This window comes from Anser cygnoides, chromosome 2 (assembly GCF_040182565.1).
Source record: "Anser cygnoides isolate HZ-2024a breed goose chromosome 2, Taihu_goose_T2T_genome, whole genome shotgun sequence".
Taxonomy (NCBI): domain Eukaryota; kingdom Metazoa; phylum Chordata; class Aves; order Anseriformes; family Anatidae; genus Anser; species Anser cygnoides.
Genome location: NC_089874.1, coordinates 46651951 through 46672235, shown reverse-complemented (window position 1 = coordinate 46672235; position 20285 = coordinate 46651951). Strand labels below are relative to the sequence as shown.

Sequence of the window (20285 nt, the reverse complement as noted above, 5' to 3'; positions counted from 1 at the left end):
GACCTGCAGGAAGATGGATGTCCAAACCCCCATACACCACATACTGCTCTCAGACAGCTTGGATGCAAACACAGGAGGTTTGGGTTTCCTGCAACCATGAAGTCCTCACTGGGCACTGTGGCTACCTTGGTAACTCTTTCAAAGTGGAGGTTTCTTTGATTTGCAAAGAAGATTTGCTGCAGAGGCAGGAGAAGCTGTGGTTTTCCTGTTGGGTGCTTTTCACATCATGACAGGTTTTCTTTCCCTGGGCACTGTGTACCCAAAAGAGCAGAGGGAGGCTGAGTAGCAGCAGGATCAGACCAGCACCCAGGGCTGGCTGTAGCATTGAAGGAAATAATAGTGTTGCAATATGTAGGAGCAGCACAGCCAGGCTCAACCCAAAACTAAGGAGGAGTTATTTTTTTAACACAAAACTCACTCGCCCTTGTGCCCATGTGCCCACAAATGTCAGATATTTGTCCGAGGAGTGCCCAGCATGTGAGCACCAATACATCTGTGTCCGGGTGTATTAGGGACATCTGTGTCCGGGTTTGTTAGGACTCCTGTCAGTGACTGGGGTCTGGAAAACTCACTGTCTGGGTGCCACGAGCACACGCTGTCTGCATTCCTCCTCCTGCTGCTCTTCCTGGGCTGCCCAGATGCCCCTTGCTACTCAGAGCTGCCTCTGATGTCCTGGGGTGGCCTCTGATGACCTGCGGTGGTCCCTGACGTCCTGTGGTAGCCCCTGCCATCCCATGGTGGTCCCTGATGTGCAGTGGCAGCCCCTACCTCTGGGCATTTTGGCCAGCCAGGCGTTAGTGCTGGCTTCCAGGGATAGGAGGACTGAGTTCTGAGGCCTGGGTGAGACCAAGACTTAAATGTGCATTTCCCCTGCAGGAGGGTGCTCTGGCCATTGGGACAGACTCTGGTGGGGGCCTCTCCAGGGGGACACCTCCAGCAGACCCCAGGGGACCCCAGGGGGAAGATGGTGCACAGGGCAAGAGGCAGTGTGACATGAAGAAACACCATGTCATAGCCTAGTCCAGACCAGGGGACCCGCACTGCTCCCTGCTCCAGCACTGCTCCAACACAGAGCTTTTGATCCGATTTCACGGCTTGCTGTAAAATCCGCAGGCAACACCAGGACCCCACCTCAGGATTGGAGGCAGAGAAGCCAGCTGGCAGCCGCAGCCATCAGGGACACCGCAGCCTTCATGTATGGAAAGGCACAGTCCAGAAAACTGGGCTCTACGTGTAGCTGAGCACTCGGGAAGGGGGAAGGCCCAAAACGCTGTCTCTGTGCCAACCTCCGCTCCTGCTGCCCGCACGGCCCCCGTGGCCAGCAGCTGCTGCCCCTGCCAAAAGCTGCTCCAGCTGCCCGCTGCCTCCACACAGCTCCTGCTCCACTGGCCGAGGAGGAGGAGGAGGAAGAGAAGGAGGAGGCTGAAGCAGAGCTGACGGGGAGGTAGGTACTGTCCGGAGGTATGGGTGTGTAGGAATTCATTTTGCCAAGCCAGCGTTGTGGACAACCTGCCCAAAGCTTCCCACTGTCCCTCTCATTTCCCTTTCTGCACCCTCCTTTTGTATTCTGTGCCCTGCGAGGCCAAATTTCTGCCCTGCACCTCCTCCTCCCGCAGCTGTGCCAGCACCTGCTTGCAGACTTGGTTGCTCCAGTGTCCCCAATCCCTGCGTTGTTGCACCCGAGGCCTCTGGTGGCAACGAGACGGCGCATCTGCCAGCTCCCTAGGGCTTGCCACCTCCTGTAACCTGGCCCCCAGTGCCTGTGCCCGAGCTGAGGGAGGATTTGAAGGCCAGGTACACTAGTGAGGGAGCAGAGGATGTGTTCAGCTCAGGCGCTGTGTGTTCATGCTTTGGTGCTGGCCAAAGACTCTACCCTTTTGCACGCAGCTAGATCTCCAAAAATGAGTCAAGTGAAACAGGAGACCTCTGTTTAACCCCTCGGCTGACATTTATGAGAGCATGATTTTCTCTCCGTGCATGGGATTTCCCTCCCCAGCAGGTGAGCCCCCTCCTCCCATTGCACCTTGCATCTGCAGTGGCCACAGTCCAGGAGGGTGATTTTGGGGCACCTTGTGCTGGCACGACCACCTGTGCTGCCAAGTGGTGAGCCAAACACTTTGCTGGCTCTGCTGGAAACTCTTCCTTTCCTTTTGCTTTATTTTTATTTATTTATTTATTTATTTATTAATGTAAGATTCATTCTTAGCCAGAGCAGGCAGAACTTTCTGCTGTACCCCTTGTTGTGCATGCTCTGGGAAAGCACAGCCATGCTGAAACAGGAGTGTGCTCACTGTAGTTGCGGCTAGTTTTGCTAGACAGACCTGTCTGAGTCCTTTCCAGACTCCTCAGTTTGCTTCTGAGTCTTCTTGTTGATTGTGTGTGTGCCCTAAAGCCTGCATGAAATTATTTCCTAAAGAATCTCTCGGAGGACCCTTGGGATCAGGAGTCTGATGGAGGGATAGAAAATGCTACTTTTGACACGGTCCTGTGACACATGAAGAACTCTTGTATGATTTTGTTGCCCACTGCCACCCTCAGGCCATAGTTTGGGACCATTGACCTAAAATATACCAAAAACCAGTTTTGTATTAAAAGCATCTCTGGCTGGTGAGTGACTTCCAGATGCAGGCAGGGCTGAATTTTTAACAGGGCGAGTAACGCAATTCCCATTTTCTGTCACAGATTTCTAGAGAGACTCGAAACAAATGCGTTAGTTCTCTATGCAATGACTTCCTTCTTTTATGCAATGGGAGAGTAAAAGGGTGTGCTTCATACAAAGCTTAAGGCTGAGAAGATAAAGGAAATCATGTCAGGAGCACACTCATATTGTTGAACAGCATGCATTGCTGGGAAGTACATTAAATGTCAACCTCCTGTGGTATATGTGGTCAATTGTCTGATGGCTTATCAGAATACCCATTCATATTTCAAAAGAAAAAGAAAACCCCAAAACATCGTGCATCTTTTTTTTTTTTTTTTAATAGTATAATCATAGTATAATCTCACTTTGGTGTCCTGAACTGTAGATCTATTTTACTGCATTTCAGTGGAGAATTTCTGGTGTAATTTTCTGTTTTTAATTTTCCAAAACTGGAGACTTAGAGAAATGAAGTAAGATACAGCAGGGATAAATGGGGGTTCTTCTGCTCTGTCTTTGGACCCCTTATCTGATAAAAGCCCTAAGCATTCAGAAAGATAAACTCTCTTTGCCTCAGCTTATGACAACCACTGTTGGCTAAGTGAGGTGCAAGGCTCTGTGCTGCCTGCCACCACCTGTACACTGGGCCCTTCTTCAAGAAAAGCTCACACAGGGAAGGTTTTTTGAGTTTGGCATCTTTGGCTTTGCACATATTTGGTAGAATAAAGATGAAACAAGCAGAACAGCACTTCGGGTAAATGAAGGACAGGCTTAATTTCCAAGGCAATCTTTTTTCATTATTAACATTCAATATTTGTGACAAATCTGAGAACTTCCTTTTTCTTCAAAGATTGCTTAAAGCATTGTGTCTCAACTCAATTTCCAGATTTCTCAGATGCCCTTCGCTCTCTTCAAGAAATGTGGACAGATTACTATAAACCCTGTCTTTTGTTGGTTGTGTTGGTGTTGTGGTTTAACCCGGCTGGCAGCTAAACACCACACAGCCGTTCGCTCACCCTCCCCCCTCCCTCTCTGGGATGGGGGAGAGAAACGGGAAAGTGAAGCCGGTGAGTTGAGATAAAGACAGTTTATTAAGACAGGAAAATAATAATAACAATAATAGTAATAATAGTGATAATGATAATAGTATTAATAATAAGAATGTGTAAGAAAACAAGTGATGCACAATGCAATTGCTCACCACCCGCTGACCGATGCCCAGCCTATCCCCGAGCAGCCAGCCCCCCACCCCGGCCAGCCACCCCTATATATTGTTTAGCATGACGTCAGATGGTATGGAATACCCCTTTGGCCAGTTTGGGTCAGCTGTCCTGGGTCTGTCCCCTCCCAGCTCCTGCTGCACCCCCAGCCTGCTCGCTGGCAGGACAGAGCGAGAAGCCGAAAAGTCCTTGGCCTGGTGTAAACACTGCTCTGCAACAATTAAAACATCAGCATGTTATCAGCGCTCTTCTCATCCTAATCCAAAACATAGCACCCTACCAGCTATTAGGAGGAAAATTAACTCTGTCCTAACTGGAACCAGGACAGTTGGAAAAGTTGGTCTTGTGTTTGGTCTTACTCAGAAAGACACGTTCACACCTAGTGACTGCAAAATGTGAACTAAACTTTTAACTTTTTACTCTTCTACCTATAAACCTGTAAGAGGGGAGGTATGAAATCATAATGGTTCTTGGAATTATTGGAGTGTATCTGAAAAGAGTCAGACAGCAAAAAAATCTGGGTGTCGTAAAAAGAAATATAGATTTTACCCATGCAGTGGCAAAAAATCATCTGTTTTGTCCCACTCATTCAAAACCCAGTAGAAACCCTCTTGTGCTTTGGGCAAACTAAGAAAACAGGAAACTGCAGTTTGGCAGTGAGAAGGAAACCTGCCCCAATTATCTACGTACTGAAAAGACACTCCTCATCCTTTTCAACCCAACTTCTTGTTGGTCTCACCTTCCTTCTTGCTAAAAATGCATCTGGTTAATATTCACCCCTTCCAGGAATAACAGCAGGCGTGAAGGCATGCAAGATCAGGGGTGGGTTTAATGACGGTGAGCACTGGTCCCTGCAGGCTGTGTACCTGCTGTGGCCATCCCTCTCCCCAGCAAGCTCTGGAGCAGGGCTGCTCTTGTTTGCAGCAGTGTGGATGGTGGGGGAGGCTGGTTTGGGCAGCAGGATCCCTAGTGGTCTTCTGATGTTGGAAATAAGTTCCCACGAGCCTGTTCCTGTGGATAGCAGCTGTGCCCCAATACCCTTGACCAGAAAGCTCTGAAAGCTCCTTCTGATGCCAGTACAAAGTCTGATTGTAGCACAAATGTGTGTAAGTGTCCGTATTCTGCAAAGTCAAACCCTTTTAGCTTTACTATCACTGTTCTTAACTCAGCTGTGGGCTTATTCCAGTGCAATTGCCATGCCCTTGGTGCCTGGTGCTCTGTCTCATCACCACCCTCTGAGTGGGCTGAGCTAACCATGAGGTTTTCAAAACACTTTTTGTATCTTGCACATTTCCTGCAAGAGGTGGCAGAAAATGTGTTTCCTGAGATGAAGTAAGCAAAAAAGAATAGCTACAAAAAACAGACCAAAAGAACCTAAAAAAAAAAACAAGAAAAAGCATAAAGCTTCTCAGCAGCTTCCTGTTTATCAGCAGCTCAGATACAGATTTATCTGTGACATTACTGAGCCCTCATCACACCTTCCCGTGGGCAGCAGCAGCCCAAGCAAAGCCTCTCTTCTCATCCCCGGGGAGGGCAGGGGGAGATGGGAGACATGGAACCACACCGTGCATGCCCCTCCTGGGAACCTCCCCCACCTCTCCAGGCAACCCATGCTGGTGTCCAGTCGTCTTCACAGTAAAGAAGCGATTGCTGATGTTCAGATCCAACCTCCTGTGCTTCAGCTTGTGCCCATTGCCTCTTGCCTTGTCCCTGGGCACTACTGACAAGGGTCTGGCTCCATCCTCTTTGCACCTGCCCTTCAGGGATTTCAAGACGTTGTTGAGATCCCCCTGAATCTTCTCTCCTCCAGGATGAAGTCATACCTCTTTTTTTTTTTTCAGAGTCTCAGCTTTTTTTGTGGCAAGGTTACCTTGCTAGGTCATATCCAATTTGGTGTGTACCAGGACCCCCATATCCTTTTCTGCCAAGCTGCTTTCCAGCTGGGTGGCACCCAGCATGGACTGGTACATGGGGTTGTTCCTCCCCATGTGCACGACTTGGCACTCCTCCTTGTTGAACCTCGTGGGATTCCTGTCAGCCTATTCCCCAGACTGTCCAGGTCCCTCTGGATGGCAGCATGACCCTCTAGTGTATCAGCCACTTCTCCTGGCTTTGTATCATCAGCAAAATTGCTGAGGGTGCACCCTGATCCGTCATCCAGACCATTAATGAAGATGCTTAACAGGACCGGACCCAGTATGGACCCCTGGGGTACTCTCTTCCCCTGCAGGAGTCAATGTGTTCATTAATGCTCTGGATGAAGGACCACTGCAGGTTTTCATCATTTTATTTCTGCATGCCGCCACCTCAGGAGGGGGTGCAAAGACAAAGCAGGACAGGATGGCTACTTGAAGTAACCTTGATGAATTAAAAGGCCTGTGAGCAATGGGCTGCAGTTCAGTGAAGACAAACAGTGCAAACCCAGTTCTGCATTAGGGCAGGTTCAGCCAAGGCCACAGGATGAAGAAGGCAGCAGTTCTGGAGAAAAGGACTCAGGGCTGGCATCCAGCAAAGGAAGCATGAATCAGCAGTGCTGCGTGACTGCAGAAGCTGACAGCTACCCCAGGGAGGGGGCTCCTCCACTCTGCTTCACTGGGGTCAGGCCTCAGCTGGGGCTTTGTGTCAGGTTTTGGGCACCGTGATGGAAAAAGATTAAGGACAGCCAGGCAGCTGCCAGAGGAGAACAGTGGCTACGATTAACAATTTAGAAAGCATGACCTAAAAGGAAAAAACTGATGGAATATGAGCTATTTAGATGAAAAGGGAACAAGACCTTCGGATATTTTAAAGCAGCTGGAAGAAAGCAGCAACTGATCTTCCACAGAAAGGACAAATAACTGACTTAAACCACACCAAGGGAGCTTTGGATTGTAGGAGCAGGCTCAGTGACTGTGTGGAAGGATGGACGGTGGGACACGGCTCTGCCTTCTAGCCAGGGACTGGACTCAGACTTCTGCCATCTCTTTAACTCATCCTTGCTTGCATCCTTCTTAGTTCTCCACCCTGAGGCAAAGCAGAGGGTGCTGATGTGAGAGGTGCCCATGTGCTGGCATTCCCTAGGTGCAGGACAGCAGGTTTAAAAACCTGAGTGAGAAAAAAAAGCAGGGTGAGAAAGGAGCATCAGCCAAGGGATGAGCAGAGAAGGGTCTTGTTCTTCAGGACTCCCTGCACAAGTAATGTTGTTTGTTTGCTTCCTTCTGTCCTGCATGCTGCAAAACATGAGCGAGAAGGCCCCGCTCCCTGCTTGCATTGTTATGAATGAGCTACTTGTCCTGGAAGTTTTGCAACACACTGATTTCTGCTCTGGTGAAACAGAGCAGTTGTGCAAGGCTGCAGCTGTCAAAGCTGTAATCTGTGTGGCTTTGGTGCCAGCAGAGGAAAGCAGAGTGTGGAGCAGAGGGAGGTGGTCCAGACCCCACAGAGCACCTCCAGCTGCTTCTTCTGAACAAACTGCAACAGTTTTTGTAGGACTCCCCGGCTTCCTGCTTCTTTGTCTGCACTGAGCATCTGCATCAGGAGAGGTGGGCAGAACAATGCCAAATACATCCTTCTATGAGTCGGAAACCATAAACACTTTTTTACTGTAATATGAGTCAATACTTTTGCTGACCAAGCTGAAAAAAAAAATCAAATTCTATCTTCTATCAGCAAAACCAATGCATCTTAGTTCTACCGGAATTTTTTTTAAGTTTTAGTGTCTGTGTGCTTTTGAGGAAGAAGGTTTGGAAGAAGAGGTTATTTATGTATATTAAAAACCCACTCTATTTGAAAGTGACACATTCAGAAAATGAAAAGTTGCAATGTTTTAGCTGGAACTTGTCAACGTAAAATATTGTGACTGTTCTTCATAAATTTTTCTCTATTTTGGAGGCAGAAATCCCCCCCCAGAACAACTTGGCACTTTCAGGGGCATTTTAGCCAACCTAAATATACCTTCTAGCTGACAACAACAACAAAAAAACATAATTCCAAAAAAACTCTTCCACCTTAGCACACACAGGTACAAATACGCTCTCCCTATTTTAAGAATGAGAAAGAAGCCACTCTGTCATATGGCATATTGACATGTGTCTGTACCTCCACAATGGTGTTGGGCTGACTAAACAATTTTGTGATACCATAAAAGCTGGTCGAAGAAATTCTCTAAGACTCAATTTGGAGTTTTAGAAAGCAGGCATTCTTTTATTGCGGCGCTGGATGCACACGGGATTGCTCCAGCTAGTGTGCGTGCTGAGTTGCTCAACTACCAAGGTTATACGCAATCAAATTACAAATATTTATTAGGTTTCCAATGAATAATTAACATAGTCATGTTATTTCCTGGAACTCATTAAAATATGCAAATTTCCTCGACGCATTCTCATTTGTTTCTGCCGGTGGTCTTTTGGGGTCTTCTGGCAGTCATTGATCGTATTCCTCACTGTGTTCACTGGTTGAACCCAATTCTTGAGCGTGCTCAGGCCATCTCGTTCTTTCTTAACTTATTGTTTCAACATGCATACTGAGCTTAGTCGGTTACACATCCAAGGACATATGCATAGCATGAGTTCCTCACCTAATCTTCTGACACATCGTCCAGACCTGGGTCCTCTAGCCCTCAATTTGAGATACAAGTCTATTTTCTTACAGATGAAACTGGCTAAGTAATACAAAGCTTCTAAACTTCCTTCATTGTAACTAAACATAGTAAAATTTAGACCTATCTGCTCATAAAGCATTTCAAATTTTGCTCCATTGCTCTATCAAAAGGCAGGGGAGGCAGAAGGGGGGAAACCATATGTCCTTTTGGTTCAGTATCAGCAGTCCCAGTTTTGTTCCCTCTTTTGCTCTATCACCTTTTCAACTCCTCTTCTGATACATCACAGAAAGCCCTCAGCCACATTATAAGCTGTAAAGTGAGAGCAGATTTGAGAGGGAAAGGCCTCATTTTGACTAAGAAGCTGCTCTCATTTTGCTGTTGAGCAAAGGCAGAGGAAACTGCTTTTCTCGGGTATGAGCGCCCAGCGTTGCAATGGGTGGAAGCAGAGCACCATGTTGAGACCAACCTGCCCCTCACCTTCTAGCCAGCTGCTGCGATAGCTAGCAGGACCATGAAATACTTCAGAAATTTTATTTTCTTGGGAAATATACCACCAGGCAGCATACATGGGTTTTCCTACCTTTTCCTATCTGCAGTCGCACCAACACCAAGCACATGTGGTGGGAAGGGGCCTGCGACCAGCCCCGCCAAAGGGCCGGACCCACACCACGGCTTGCAGCCCTCACCCCTTAGGCCGGAGCATATTTTTGCTGGTGGCATCTTCTGTCACAACCACAATTTCCTCTCTGTGTTCGAGCTCAAGTAATCTAAATCATCTGTAGGAGGAAGGAGAGGTTTCCACAAGAGCAGGCATAGCAGTTTTGCAGACGTTAAGCTGGCCATTGCCCCAAGGCCAAGGAGCTGCTGTGGTGCCATGGGTGAAGCAAACCCTCTGGGACTGCTGTCAGGGGCTGGACACGTCTGAATCTGGTCATTTACAGGAGCTGAGGGCTTGGCCATGTAGGTTGTTTCATGGCAAGATGCGTTTTGGTTGTGGCATTTTTCCATTTAAAGCAGGGCTGTGGTGGAGCCTCTCGGCCTGTGGGGCTGTGAGTGGTTTGGAGTATGCGCCTCCACGTCACTGTCATGTAGTGGTGACTTTTGGGCTGCAAAGTTCTTGGATAGACAAAGTGCTGCATGTTTTTTTCCTGCTCTGAAGGGCGAATGAGAGAAGATAAAGCAGCAGAAGAAGTAACTTCACTGTGGGTGTGTTACATATACACAAGCGCTGTTGCAGTGGCAACAGCAGCAGGTGGCTGCTAAGGGGAAGCATGACCTGCCTGGCGCTGAGCATTGGGGTGTGAGGGTCCCCAGCCCCCATGTTGAAAACTTGACCCCCACCACCCAAGCAGGAGAGGGCAAGCTGGGAGGCTCATCCCACAGTGATATTTTCCATGCATTTTTAGCCTGGCTGGTAGCTGAGGAGCCAGTGCACAGCCAGGAGCCAGGACCAGCATTCATGAACACACCAGTAGTTATTTATCTGCACTGCCTTCCAACCCAGCTGTGCTGTCTGCCCTTGCTCCTCCCAAGCGGCCTGTTCCCCTGGATGCCCCTGGTTCCTCCCTGTCCCCCAAAGCAGGCATCTGCCATTGGTTTCCATCATCATTATCGTCCTTCGTGCCGCGGTTCCCAAAGCCACCCCTGTGCTTCGCACCTGCCTGTGGGGATAACAACCTTCCAAAGCCACATTTGTTGTTTTCTAAACTCATCTTTGTTCCCTTCCTTTTGCTGCCTTGGAGAAATCAGACACTGTCTCACATTTGATAAATCTTATTTGTTGAGACAAGCCTGAAGGGCCGGCTGTGGGTCAGGAATATCACCCAGCCAGAAGCAGCACAGGTACACAAACCTTTCTGAAAGCCAGGCAGAAATGTGAATATTATTTGAAACACAGCAAGGCTGCTCTAGAGGATGTTACACGAGGCACTGTAACTCTGCTGTTTCCCTCCAAAACACTTCAACGATCACCACAGTTTTCCCCCCCCCTTCCCTTTACCAAATCATCATGCCTGTCCCAGGCTCAGTCCTCTCTGGTCTGCCAGAAGACTTCCTCCCGCCACTGCAGTCACCAGCCCCCTCCACCCATCATTTATCCTTTTACACTTTAATTGAAGATCTTTCCCTTGTCTTCGAGGTCCTGCATGTTCCCCTCTGCACCATGTATGCAGCATCTCCTCTGATGTTTCCCTGCTGTCCCACCACATTTTGTCTGGCCACCTAGAATCAAGACTGGAGGAAATACACCATTGAAAGATTTCCCAATTAAAAATACACAACTCAAATGAACTGAAATCTTTTTGCAAAATCTTAACACATTCAAGAGAAAATAGCTCAAGAAAAATTATAGTAGTCTTTCTTGTTCTAGGAAATGTATAAATGTTTTTAAATGCAGATATATCTTTAATGGAGGCTTTCATTCTTTTATTGGCTTCATGTCAAATCACCATTTAATTTTTCTGTATGTGTTAATAACTTATCATCCAAACTAATGCAAAAAAATCCAATGGAAGAAGTGGCACCTTTCGACGGCTTATGTTTTGATCATAAGAAGTAGTGAAAATTGTCTTTAGTGGCCTTTAAAACCAAAAAAAGTAATATAACAGAGTTACATTGTGTTATATCGTTGCTTGTAACAGTGGGACACACTATTGACATATTATTAATCACATAATTAAAATATAAGGAATATAGAGAAGAAAATAAAATCAAATTCTACTACAACAACATTCCAGAAATTAATTCTGCAACAAATGAATATATAAATAGATAAGAGGAGGTGCTGACTCTTAAGCAATAGGACAAGCTGGGTACTTGGAGGCAGAGTGATGCCGTAGTGGTTGGCAGCACTGTGAACATCCCATGGGACCGTCCTGTTCTTTCTGACTATGCTACTGACTCATGCCAGGTCCTTCACTAGGCTACTACTTTCATTTCCCAGCCCATTTTCTCACTTTTCATTCATCTGTCTGCGGAATTTAGCTGTGCTCTTCTTTGGGACTGCCTTTCACCATCCATTTACACAACAGCTCTCAGGCTGGAAAGCTACGTGGTGCTGGAGCTGCTATCTGCTACTGAAGAATGGGTTAATAACTTTAATGACTGACATGCTCTGGGTCTGCCACATGTTTGAGGCTTTTAGGTTCTCTGTGCTCCTGTAAGTCAGGGAAATGGTGCTTACCCATTGCTAAGATTAATGGATGAAAAGTATATAATTTGCCTGACTTATAAAGCACTATCGTAATTTACAGCAATATATGAAACAACTACAACAACAAAAAAAAAGATTTCAGGAGATTGTGTAAAAGAAAAATTTTCAAGCCTGTTCTTGTTCTGCTATTTTGTCCTTGACCATGTGTCCTGAATGCACTAAATTATACTTTAAGGAACACCAAGGAAGCAAAGAAACTCTAAGATATCTCCACAAGCTGTGCAAAAATGATTGCAAAGATGTAGCTGTGAGTTCTCATTTTGCTCAGAGTTAGTACATTACTAATAGAAAGGGACTTAACCAGGCTTCAGTATGCAGGTTGTTATCACCTGAAAGAAAAGAAAAACTAAAATGCGCTTCTTGGAAATCATATATCAGCTTCTGTAAAATGCTGCAGAGCTGTCACGTTTAATGGATCTATACACATTTCTTCAGGTCTAGCACTACTTGTGTCTAGCATTACATGTTCTCCGGTGGACACACCTCAACTTTGATATTTTTCATTTAAATTAGAGGTGGCTGTGAGAAAAGGGATTTTTGCAAACTTACATTAAAAGGCAAGCACCTCTTATTGTGCTTGTACTGTCTTCAAAAAGAGCCGTAGTTGATTTTTGTTTCACAGAGTGTAATTTTAAGCCTTCTCATCTCTTTTCCTGTTTACTGCAGCTCCAAACCCTTCTCTGTGTCTCAAAACCTTATCTGTAACTGGCAGCTGCCCATCCAACACCTGCCATCACCAAAACCACCAGCGATGGACTAAACCTCTCGGGAACTCACGAGCCTGAGAGAGGACAAGGACACGGCAGAAGGGGACCGGAGACGACTGAGAGCGTGAAGGCTTCTTGCTGCCCAGGGTAGAGACCATAAACATTTAATCTGCTGCTCTTGAAAGTAACAGGTGAGCTCTGGTAACCAGGGGAAGGGAGCCTGCGGTGGTTGTACCTCTCTTGATACCCACTGGAAAGCTGCTTTTTTGGTTTGACCCTTTTGGCCAACTGATGCAGGGAGGGGAGAAAGTGGGAAGTGCTCTATCCTGGTCAAGAGAATCAAAGGCATTGGCCATGTGAAGTCTGAGGTAGAGCATCACCAGGCTCTGTTCAGACAAGCAGAATCACTTCTGAATTCTGCCAAAATCGGACTTACTATATTTATATATCTGTACCTATATGTCTACAGATCTATCTACACATCAGATGAACATAGCTATATATTTATATATCTCTACATCTATATATCTCTATGTAACTGTATATATATGCATATATATATACCTATAACACAGTATTAATTACATTTCGATAATTTCTGACTTTTGCTTGTTGAACCTTTGGACTGCTCTTAACGGGTCCCTGACAGGCACCTAAGAAGCATAACCACTGCTGTGGTGGTCACAGTCACAGCATGTCAGGGTTGCACAAGAAAAGAGGTGAATAGCATTAACAGTAAATATTTTTGATGAATGGCATAAACAGCCATTATCTGGTGACTCAAAATCTCAACATTTATGTGTGAAATCCAAGCTGAAATTAATAATACAGATGCCCTACCTGAAAGCTGAATACAGGAAAGAATTGCACTGTCAAGGTAGATTGCAGCCCTGCCTTTCTGTGATTGCTCATTATTCCTGAGCAAGGAGCTCTGCAGGGCTGGGTGCTGTATTTGTAACAGGTTTCTCCACAGTGCATGTGCTGATTGACTTTGGCTGAAGCAGGCCTGGTGCCCCCAAAAAGCTGGGGCAGGTCAGTGAGGCACCAGCAGCATCCACACCAGGAGCAGAGGGCAAGTACCAACTACATCCCTCGCTGTGCCACACATGCAGATGCTCCTGTTTCCCTGCAGCACGTACGCTGCATTTAATGAATTAATCACTCTCATTGGCATTATTGCTGCTGTGCAACAACATTGATTACTCCATGTGATATTTCTCCGCATCAGTCTGTTTGAAGCTCTTTTGAAGTATGATCTACCTGCATGCCAGCACAGCGTAGGTGAAATGCACAATAAACATGCAAGTGTCCTAGCAGCGACAAGCCAAACTCATCTGAAACAGTGTCTTTTGAAAGAACTGTACTTCTTAAAATGTGAGCGCTTTACTCTACCAACCAGATCCTTTTTTTATGGTGGTCAAGAGGTGGCATCTGAAAAAAAAAACAAACAAACGGTGGGTAAAGCACTGACTCACTTTTGGAGAGCATGTAAAATGACTTTAAAGCTGTATTCATTGCAATTCTTCAGAAATGACAAAGCAAGTAACACCCTTTCACCCCCTCCCCTCCCCCCCCCAAATTATTTTGGTGTTTTTTAAACTCAAGAACTGAAGTTGGCCAAAAGAGGCAGGAGTGACAAACTGAAGAAGCCACCAGGGAGATCCATGCCAGGACCCTTTACCTCTTGCTCTCTCTTGCACAGATGTCTGAGATGAATCCCACAAGCCAGTTCATCAGAACAACAGAGTACGACTATGGATATGATGAAAATACTGCTCCATGCAATGAAGGAAACAGCTTTCGCAGGTTTAAATCCCTCCTCCTGCCCATCCTTTACTGCCTCGTGTTTGTCTTCTGCCTTCTGGGAAACTCCTTGGTCCTTTGGGTTCTCCTGACCAGGAAGAAGCTGATGACGATGACTGATGTCTGCCTGCTCAACCTCGCGGCCTCTGATCTCCTCTTCGTTGTGCCTCTCCCTTTCCAAGCCCACTATGCTTCAGAGCAGTGGGTTTTTGGCAACGCTATGTGCAAGATAATGGCTGGCATTTATTACACGGGTTTTTACAGCAGTATTTTCTTTATAACCCTCATGAGCATAGACAGGTACATAGCAATTGTCCATGCCGTCTATGCCGTGAAGATTCGGACAGCCTCTTGTGGCATAATTATCAGTTTAGTCCTGTGGCTGGTGGCTGGCTTGGCTTCTGTGCCCAACATTGTGTTCAACCAGCAGCTGGAAATCGAGCAGTCTATGCAGTGTGTCCCCACGTACCCCCCTGGCAGCAATACCTGGAAGGTTGCATCTCAGTTTGCAGCCAATATCTTGGGTCTCTTGATTCCCCTCAGCATCCTCATTTGCTGCTACGCCCAGATACTGAGAAACCTCCAAAAATGCAAAAATCGGAACAAGATCAAGGCGATCAAGATGATTTTCATCATTGTCATTGTTTTCTTCCTCTTCTGGACCCCCTTCAATGTCGTGCTGTTCCTGGACACCCTGCAGAGCCTGCACATCATCAACGACTGTCAGGCCAGCAACCGGATTGCCCTGGCCCTACAGCTGACGGAAACCATTTCCTTCATCCACTGCTGCCTCAACCCCGTGATCTACGCCTTCGCTGGGGTGATGTTCAAGGCCCACCTGAAAGGACTGCTTCAGTCCTGTGTCCGTGTCCTCTGGAGCCCCACCAGGGGTTCTGGGGCCACTCAGTCATCTTCGGTGCCCAGCCAGCTCTCTGCCTGCTCTGACAGCGCAGGGGTGCTCTGAGCCCACCCGAGATCCCTTTCCCCAGAGTAAATGGCTGCCCCAAGCACCGGCACAGCCCCCGAGGCTGCACCATGTGTGCAGTGTCCCCGCAGGGTGACCCATGTGCCTGTGCTGCCTTTTGGGATGTGCTGCCCAATACGGCAAAATAAGCAGCAATGTGAGCTTTCAAAGAGCACCACTCTGTTTGTAAAATGGTGATCCTACACGCTTGCCACGTGGTGATTTTTAATTAGATCACTTTTAATACGTTTCAGCAAACAGGATGCTTCCTCTCCTACTTGTTTTCTTCCTTGTTGAACGCATTGCTCCTGCCTCACCCCCAGCTATGCTCTGCTTTGCAGAAGCTGCTCCCCGCACGAAGCCCTGAGTCCCTGGGACAGGGGTGGGACTCCCTCTGGGAAGTGGAGAAAGGAACAGGTATGGGATGGATTCACATTGCAAAGAGGGGCCGGCGATGGTCCCCCCTTTGCCTCCACTCCCAGATAGAGGCCCCCTTGCGTGGGGCTGCATCAGGTTGCTGAGGGACTCTGGGACATCCGCTGCCACCCATAGCAGCCCTTGGGAGCCACATCTTCAAGAACAGCAGAGCAGCACCTCCAGGTGCCCCCTGTATTTGCCACCCATAGAGGCACAAACACTTGCATAAGGTACCATCGAAGCAGCCTCACCATCTGTGTCCCCTCTGGAGGCAGGGGCCCTCCAACCCTGTGCCCCAGCATTTGCTGTTCAGTGTAAATATCACAAAATGGAACATAGCGCATAGGCTCTATCGCTCTTTTATTTTTCCCCATACATTTTTTTCTGCCATTTTAGACATGTTTCCTTTGAATAAATGTATTAACTGCATCTTTGTATGTCTCAGCTCCTGAAAGGTTTTCTAATGACTCCCAAGCTTAGATGAAGCTAATGAAAGGATCCTTTTACTGTTTTTTTGAGCTGGTATCCTGTAAAATACATCTAATGGAATTCAGAGGTGTCCTGCAGCTTTTCACCAAAAGAAGTTACGTCTCCAGCTCTCTGCCAAGGAAGATTTGTTCTTAAAATCCCAATAAAAGTTCACTGTGGAAAAAACAGCATTTATGCTGAGGTTATTTTTCTGTAAACAAAAATGTTAAAGTTAACCAAGAAGGCATCTGAAACTGGGAAAAACATAGCCTGGGTATTCTTAAAGACAGAATTTTCTAAGCTACTAAAATATATATTCTGTTTACTCAGTTGCAGCTTTCCTTCTGAAAATATAATTGCTTTTTTATGTTTCTCAAGAATTTAAAATGCATATCTGAGTGTCAGAAGATTTTTGCCATTAGTTACTAAGTGTAGAAAATACTCCTTTCATTTACGTTAGATAGTACAATTAACTTTTCTAGATTTTATTCCTCAATGGGTAAGAAAAGCACTACAGCTTTATTATCGTATTTTTACTTCTCAGAAGACTTCTAGGTATTTAGAAACAAAGTCCTCTGTCGATGTGTTCCGTTGGGGTTCTTTGTACTGTGCTGGCACTTTGATGATTAAAAAGATACATAGGCTCGCAGCAGGTCAGATGCCTTTCCCCTGTGGCTAGAGTTTTGCAGTTTGGGTGAAAGTATTTCTGTTTAAAATGTTCGGTGACATTTACTGTCTTACCCATAGATGTTTTAGGCAAAATGGAAGAAGCAACAGATTTTATTTTTTTATATACATTCTTTTGTTATCTTTTATTTTGAGAAAAAGTGAAGAAGGGATTTTTTTCTGAGCAGCTCTCACATAACGACACTTTCCCATGCAGCTTAGATGGCACAAAAGTTGGCAGTCAGGAGCCAGGCTTCCTGGCTGCAGGGAAAAGACATTGATCAAATAAGAGACCCGGGTCCCATCAATCCTGCATATGACTTACAGCACCAACAAGTTGCCTTCAAGCGTAGAAACTACATGTGGTGAGTGACCTTCACTTTTTAGGCTTCTAGATTTCAGGGAAAAGATAATTTAATACATAACTTAATGTAGTAGTCTGACTGAAATTGGACAGGTGTGAAACAGGAAATGATTCACCCCAGATCAAGTTGTTTTATTGATAGTTGTGAAAAAAAAAGGCCAAAACAAAGCAAAGACTGCTTTTATCTAAAGTTAGTATTCAATGACTCTCTGATTTTAAAACACAGATCTGGATTATGTCTGCAATCTTGTTATTCAGAAGAAATGATTAGGCGTAAGAAATAAGGTCTCCAAATTCTTAGTTTCCACTAAGTGTTTAATTGCCTCACTGAATTTGAAATCATGTAAAGACAAGACAATTTTTTAAATTACAGAAATTCACTGTAATTTTTCAAAGACCATGCACCTTTTATGTTGCTATGTCATTCAAAGTGATACAGACCAGGTATGCCCCAGACACGCACAATTCTTTCCATCATCATCATGAAATTCTGTGATCTTTAAGTGTGAAATTAAAATGTGCCAAAGACACTTGCATCAATAATGCAGCGATGTTTTCGGCAGTAGACTAGGATTCTCTCTAGGTTACAAGACAATCACAGGGGCCAAAAGGGCCAAATTCTTTGTTTCTATTACTTTTTTTTTTTTTCGGTCCAGCTGTGAAATCATTGGAAAGGAAGAATAATACCAGAATTTATCCCAAATGATATGTGAAGCCTTAAACAAAGAAGTTAAAAAGTAGGTTTTGCTGGACTTACTGTAGAGCTTACTTCTGCTCTGTTTGAAACACTGGTATTTAAGAATCCAAAAGGGTAGATACAAATCCCCACCCTCTCCTCAAGCATACTTCAGTATGGTTGATCTCTCTGAGATCATGATCGCAGATCCCAAGGGACACTTTTCCCTTCAGAAGGCTCATTCTTTGTCTAACATGGCTGCAAAAAAGGAGCTGGTATGCTCCTTTTACCGTGTGAACTACCAGAATGGAGAGACATCACCCTAAGTACTCCAAGAAGCATTGTGCCTCTTCTCTAAACATGAAATGTTATTTCTGATGTTGTAAATCCACTGGATTTTATGTTGCTCTTACACACTATCAGCCAGGAAGGAATCCGGGGAGACACTAAGAAATACTCAGAAGTTTTTGCTCTTCTATGCACTGAAGTTGTTGTGGGTAACAGCACCATCAGATCAAAAACGAGGTGAAGCTCTACACTACTACTATACCATTAAGGAACTGGTACTGCCATTTCCTCTGTTACACATTCTGTTTTATGTAGAAACTTGTCAACAGCAATCTGCCTTTTTTTCGCAGTCATAATATTCTCTTGGAAAAAAAAGCAGGTAGTAGATGTACCATTTCCTCAGTTTCAGTGGTTGTGACATAAAAAATAATTATGAGGAAAAAATAAGAATTTTGCAATCTACTCATAACCAGATTGCTGGAATCAGCAAATTTTCCTGTACTGAGATGTCATCAGCTGCAAACACCACTGCGCAAGCACCAAGAAACATGCAGGTTTGATGTCACTTGGATTTCCTGGTGCTGCATGTGGAAATGTGAATACGTATGTCAAAATACCTTGCCCAATCTTGTTAATTAAGTTAGTGGAAAGTTGATCATTATCATGGAGAGATGGAATAAAGAGATTATTGCTGTTCTGTGGTGGTTTTACTCAGCTGGGCAGCTGAGCTCCACCACAACCGCTCTCTCACTCCCCCTCCTCAGAGAGAAAGGGAGAGAAAATATGATGGAAAGGGCTCAAAGGTTGAGATAAGGACAGGGAGATCGCCAAGCAATTATTGTCATGGGTAAAACAGCCTCAGTGTAGGCAGATTAATATAATTTATTACCTATCACTAGTGGACTAGCAAAGTGAGAAACTAAAAGCACACTAAAACCACCTTCCCCCCCTCAACCCTCTAGAACCAAACTATCACACCTACGAGTGATGCCAAATAGCCAGCTAAAGTGCTAAACACCACTTTTCATGTTTGATAGCATTTCCCTAGCTAATTCTAAAATGTGTCTGAATTTCTTTGAACTTTCTACATCTTGATTTTCATCTAACGTTTCACAACCCTCCACTTTCCTGTTTCATGTTCTCTGCCCTTTTGTAGTTACGATACTTCTGACACAGCGCCAGGAAAGTCTGATCTTATTCTAGCCCAAGACCATTTGGTAGCACACAACAAAATATCCAAACATCTCCCAGACTTTTAAAATAACTAAAATACAGTAGAACTGTGCAAAGAAGTGCAATGGAGAACTGGGAGAGAGAGAGAGAGGCAAAGAACATCATGAAAGAGAGGTGCTGGCAGTGATTCCTGCTGGCTTTTCTCCAGCTTGAAAAGTGGGAAACGACCCATAGAAACCACCTGCCAAAGTGACATCAGAAATCATACAGTACTTTGGGATGATATAACTATGAAAGAAAATGACATTAAACTTTGTTTCATAATACTAAACTACTTAAGCTAATCTCAGTGAGTTTGGGAAACTGTGACTAATTGCCTCCAAAAAGCTGAAGAGTTTATTCACACTCCCACCAGCAGTACTTTGCTACCAACTAGATGCTGAGGGCAGTGGTCTCCAGACAGACCCCTCTCCCTGGCAGCCCCAGGCAGCTTCCCAGCCTTGGGAACACGCACTCTTGACAGGTTAGGCTCTTTGGCAAAAGGCATGTGAAATTCAAAAGGCGTTGCAGATTACTTGACAATAATGAAGTTCGCTCGCAAGTCCCACATGCTGCTAGACCTAGAACTGAAGACCTTTTCTTGTGAAGACCTAGAAAACAATGTGCTTTAGGTGCTAGAAATCACTCTTTTTTTTTTTTTTTTTTTTTTCCCCAGCACAATTTCTAAAATGTGCAGTTCAGGGCCATGAAGAGATAAATTTCAAAATAAGACATGTGCCAACATAGCAAATATAGAGGCACCCTGTGGTGGTTTCACCCAGCTGGGCAGCTGAACTCCACCACAACCGCTCTTTCACTGCCCCTCCTCAAAAGAAGAGAGAGAGAAGAAAGTATGTTGGAAAGAAAAAAAGAAAAAAAAAAAAAAAGCTCACCGGCAGACATAAGGATAATATAATTAAAGGAAAAACAAAGATAGGGAAAAACAAACAAGCAAGCAAAAGCCTCACAGAAGCAACAAGAGAGAAAGCAATAATTCTCTACTTTGCACCAATGAGTGATGTTCGGCCATGGCCTGGGAAGCAGGGCCTCAACACGTGTAGTGGTTGTTTGG

General features: G+C 45.3%; 1 protein-coding gene across 2 annotated transcripts; it reads left to right on the top strand.

The window, feature by feature from the left end:
- Positions 1 to 560: 560 nt before the first annotated feature.
- Positions 561 to 18696, top strand: LOC106038377 (C-C chemokine receptor type 8-like). Of its 2 annotated transcripts, none has more exons than XM_048053025.2 (3): positions 561 to 1444; positions 12315 to 12546; positions 13961 to 18696. In XM_048053025.2, exon 3 carries the CDS (start codon positions 14058 to 14060, stop codon positions 15120 to 15122), a length of 1065 nt encoding a protein of 354 aa, XP_047908982.2. In that variant the 5' UTR covers positions 561 to 1444; positions 12315 to 12546; positions 13961 to 14057; the 3' UTR covers positions 15123 to 18696. The 2 variants fall into 2 exon arrangements, with proteins under 2 accessions (XP_047908982.2, XP_013040318.3); XM_013184864.3 differs by having other exon boundaries at positions 573 to 1444; positions 14058 to 18696.
- The last annotated feature ends 1589 nt before the right edge of the window (positions 18697 to 20285 follow it).

Bases quoted from the DNA above. Each gene is read 5' to 3' on its own strand.
- LOC106038377 (XM_048053025.2), top strand. From the start codon at position 14,058: ATGTCTGAGATGAATCCCACAAGCCAGTTCATCAGAACAACAGAGTAC.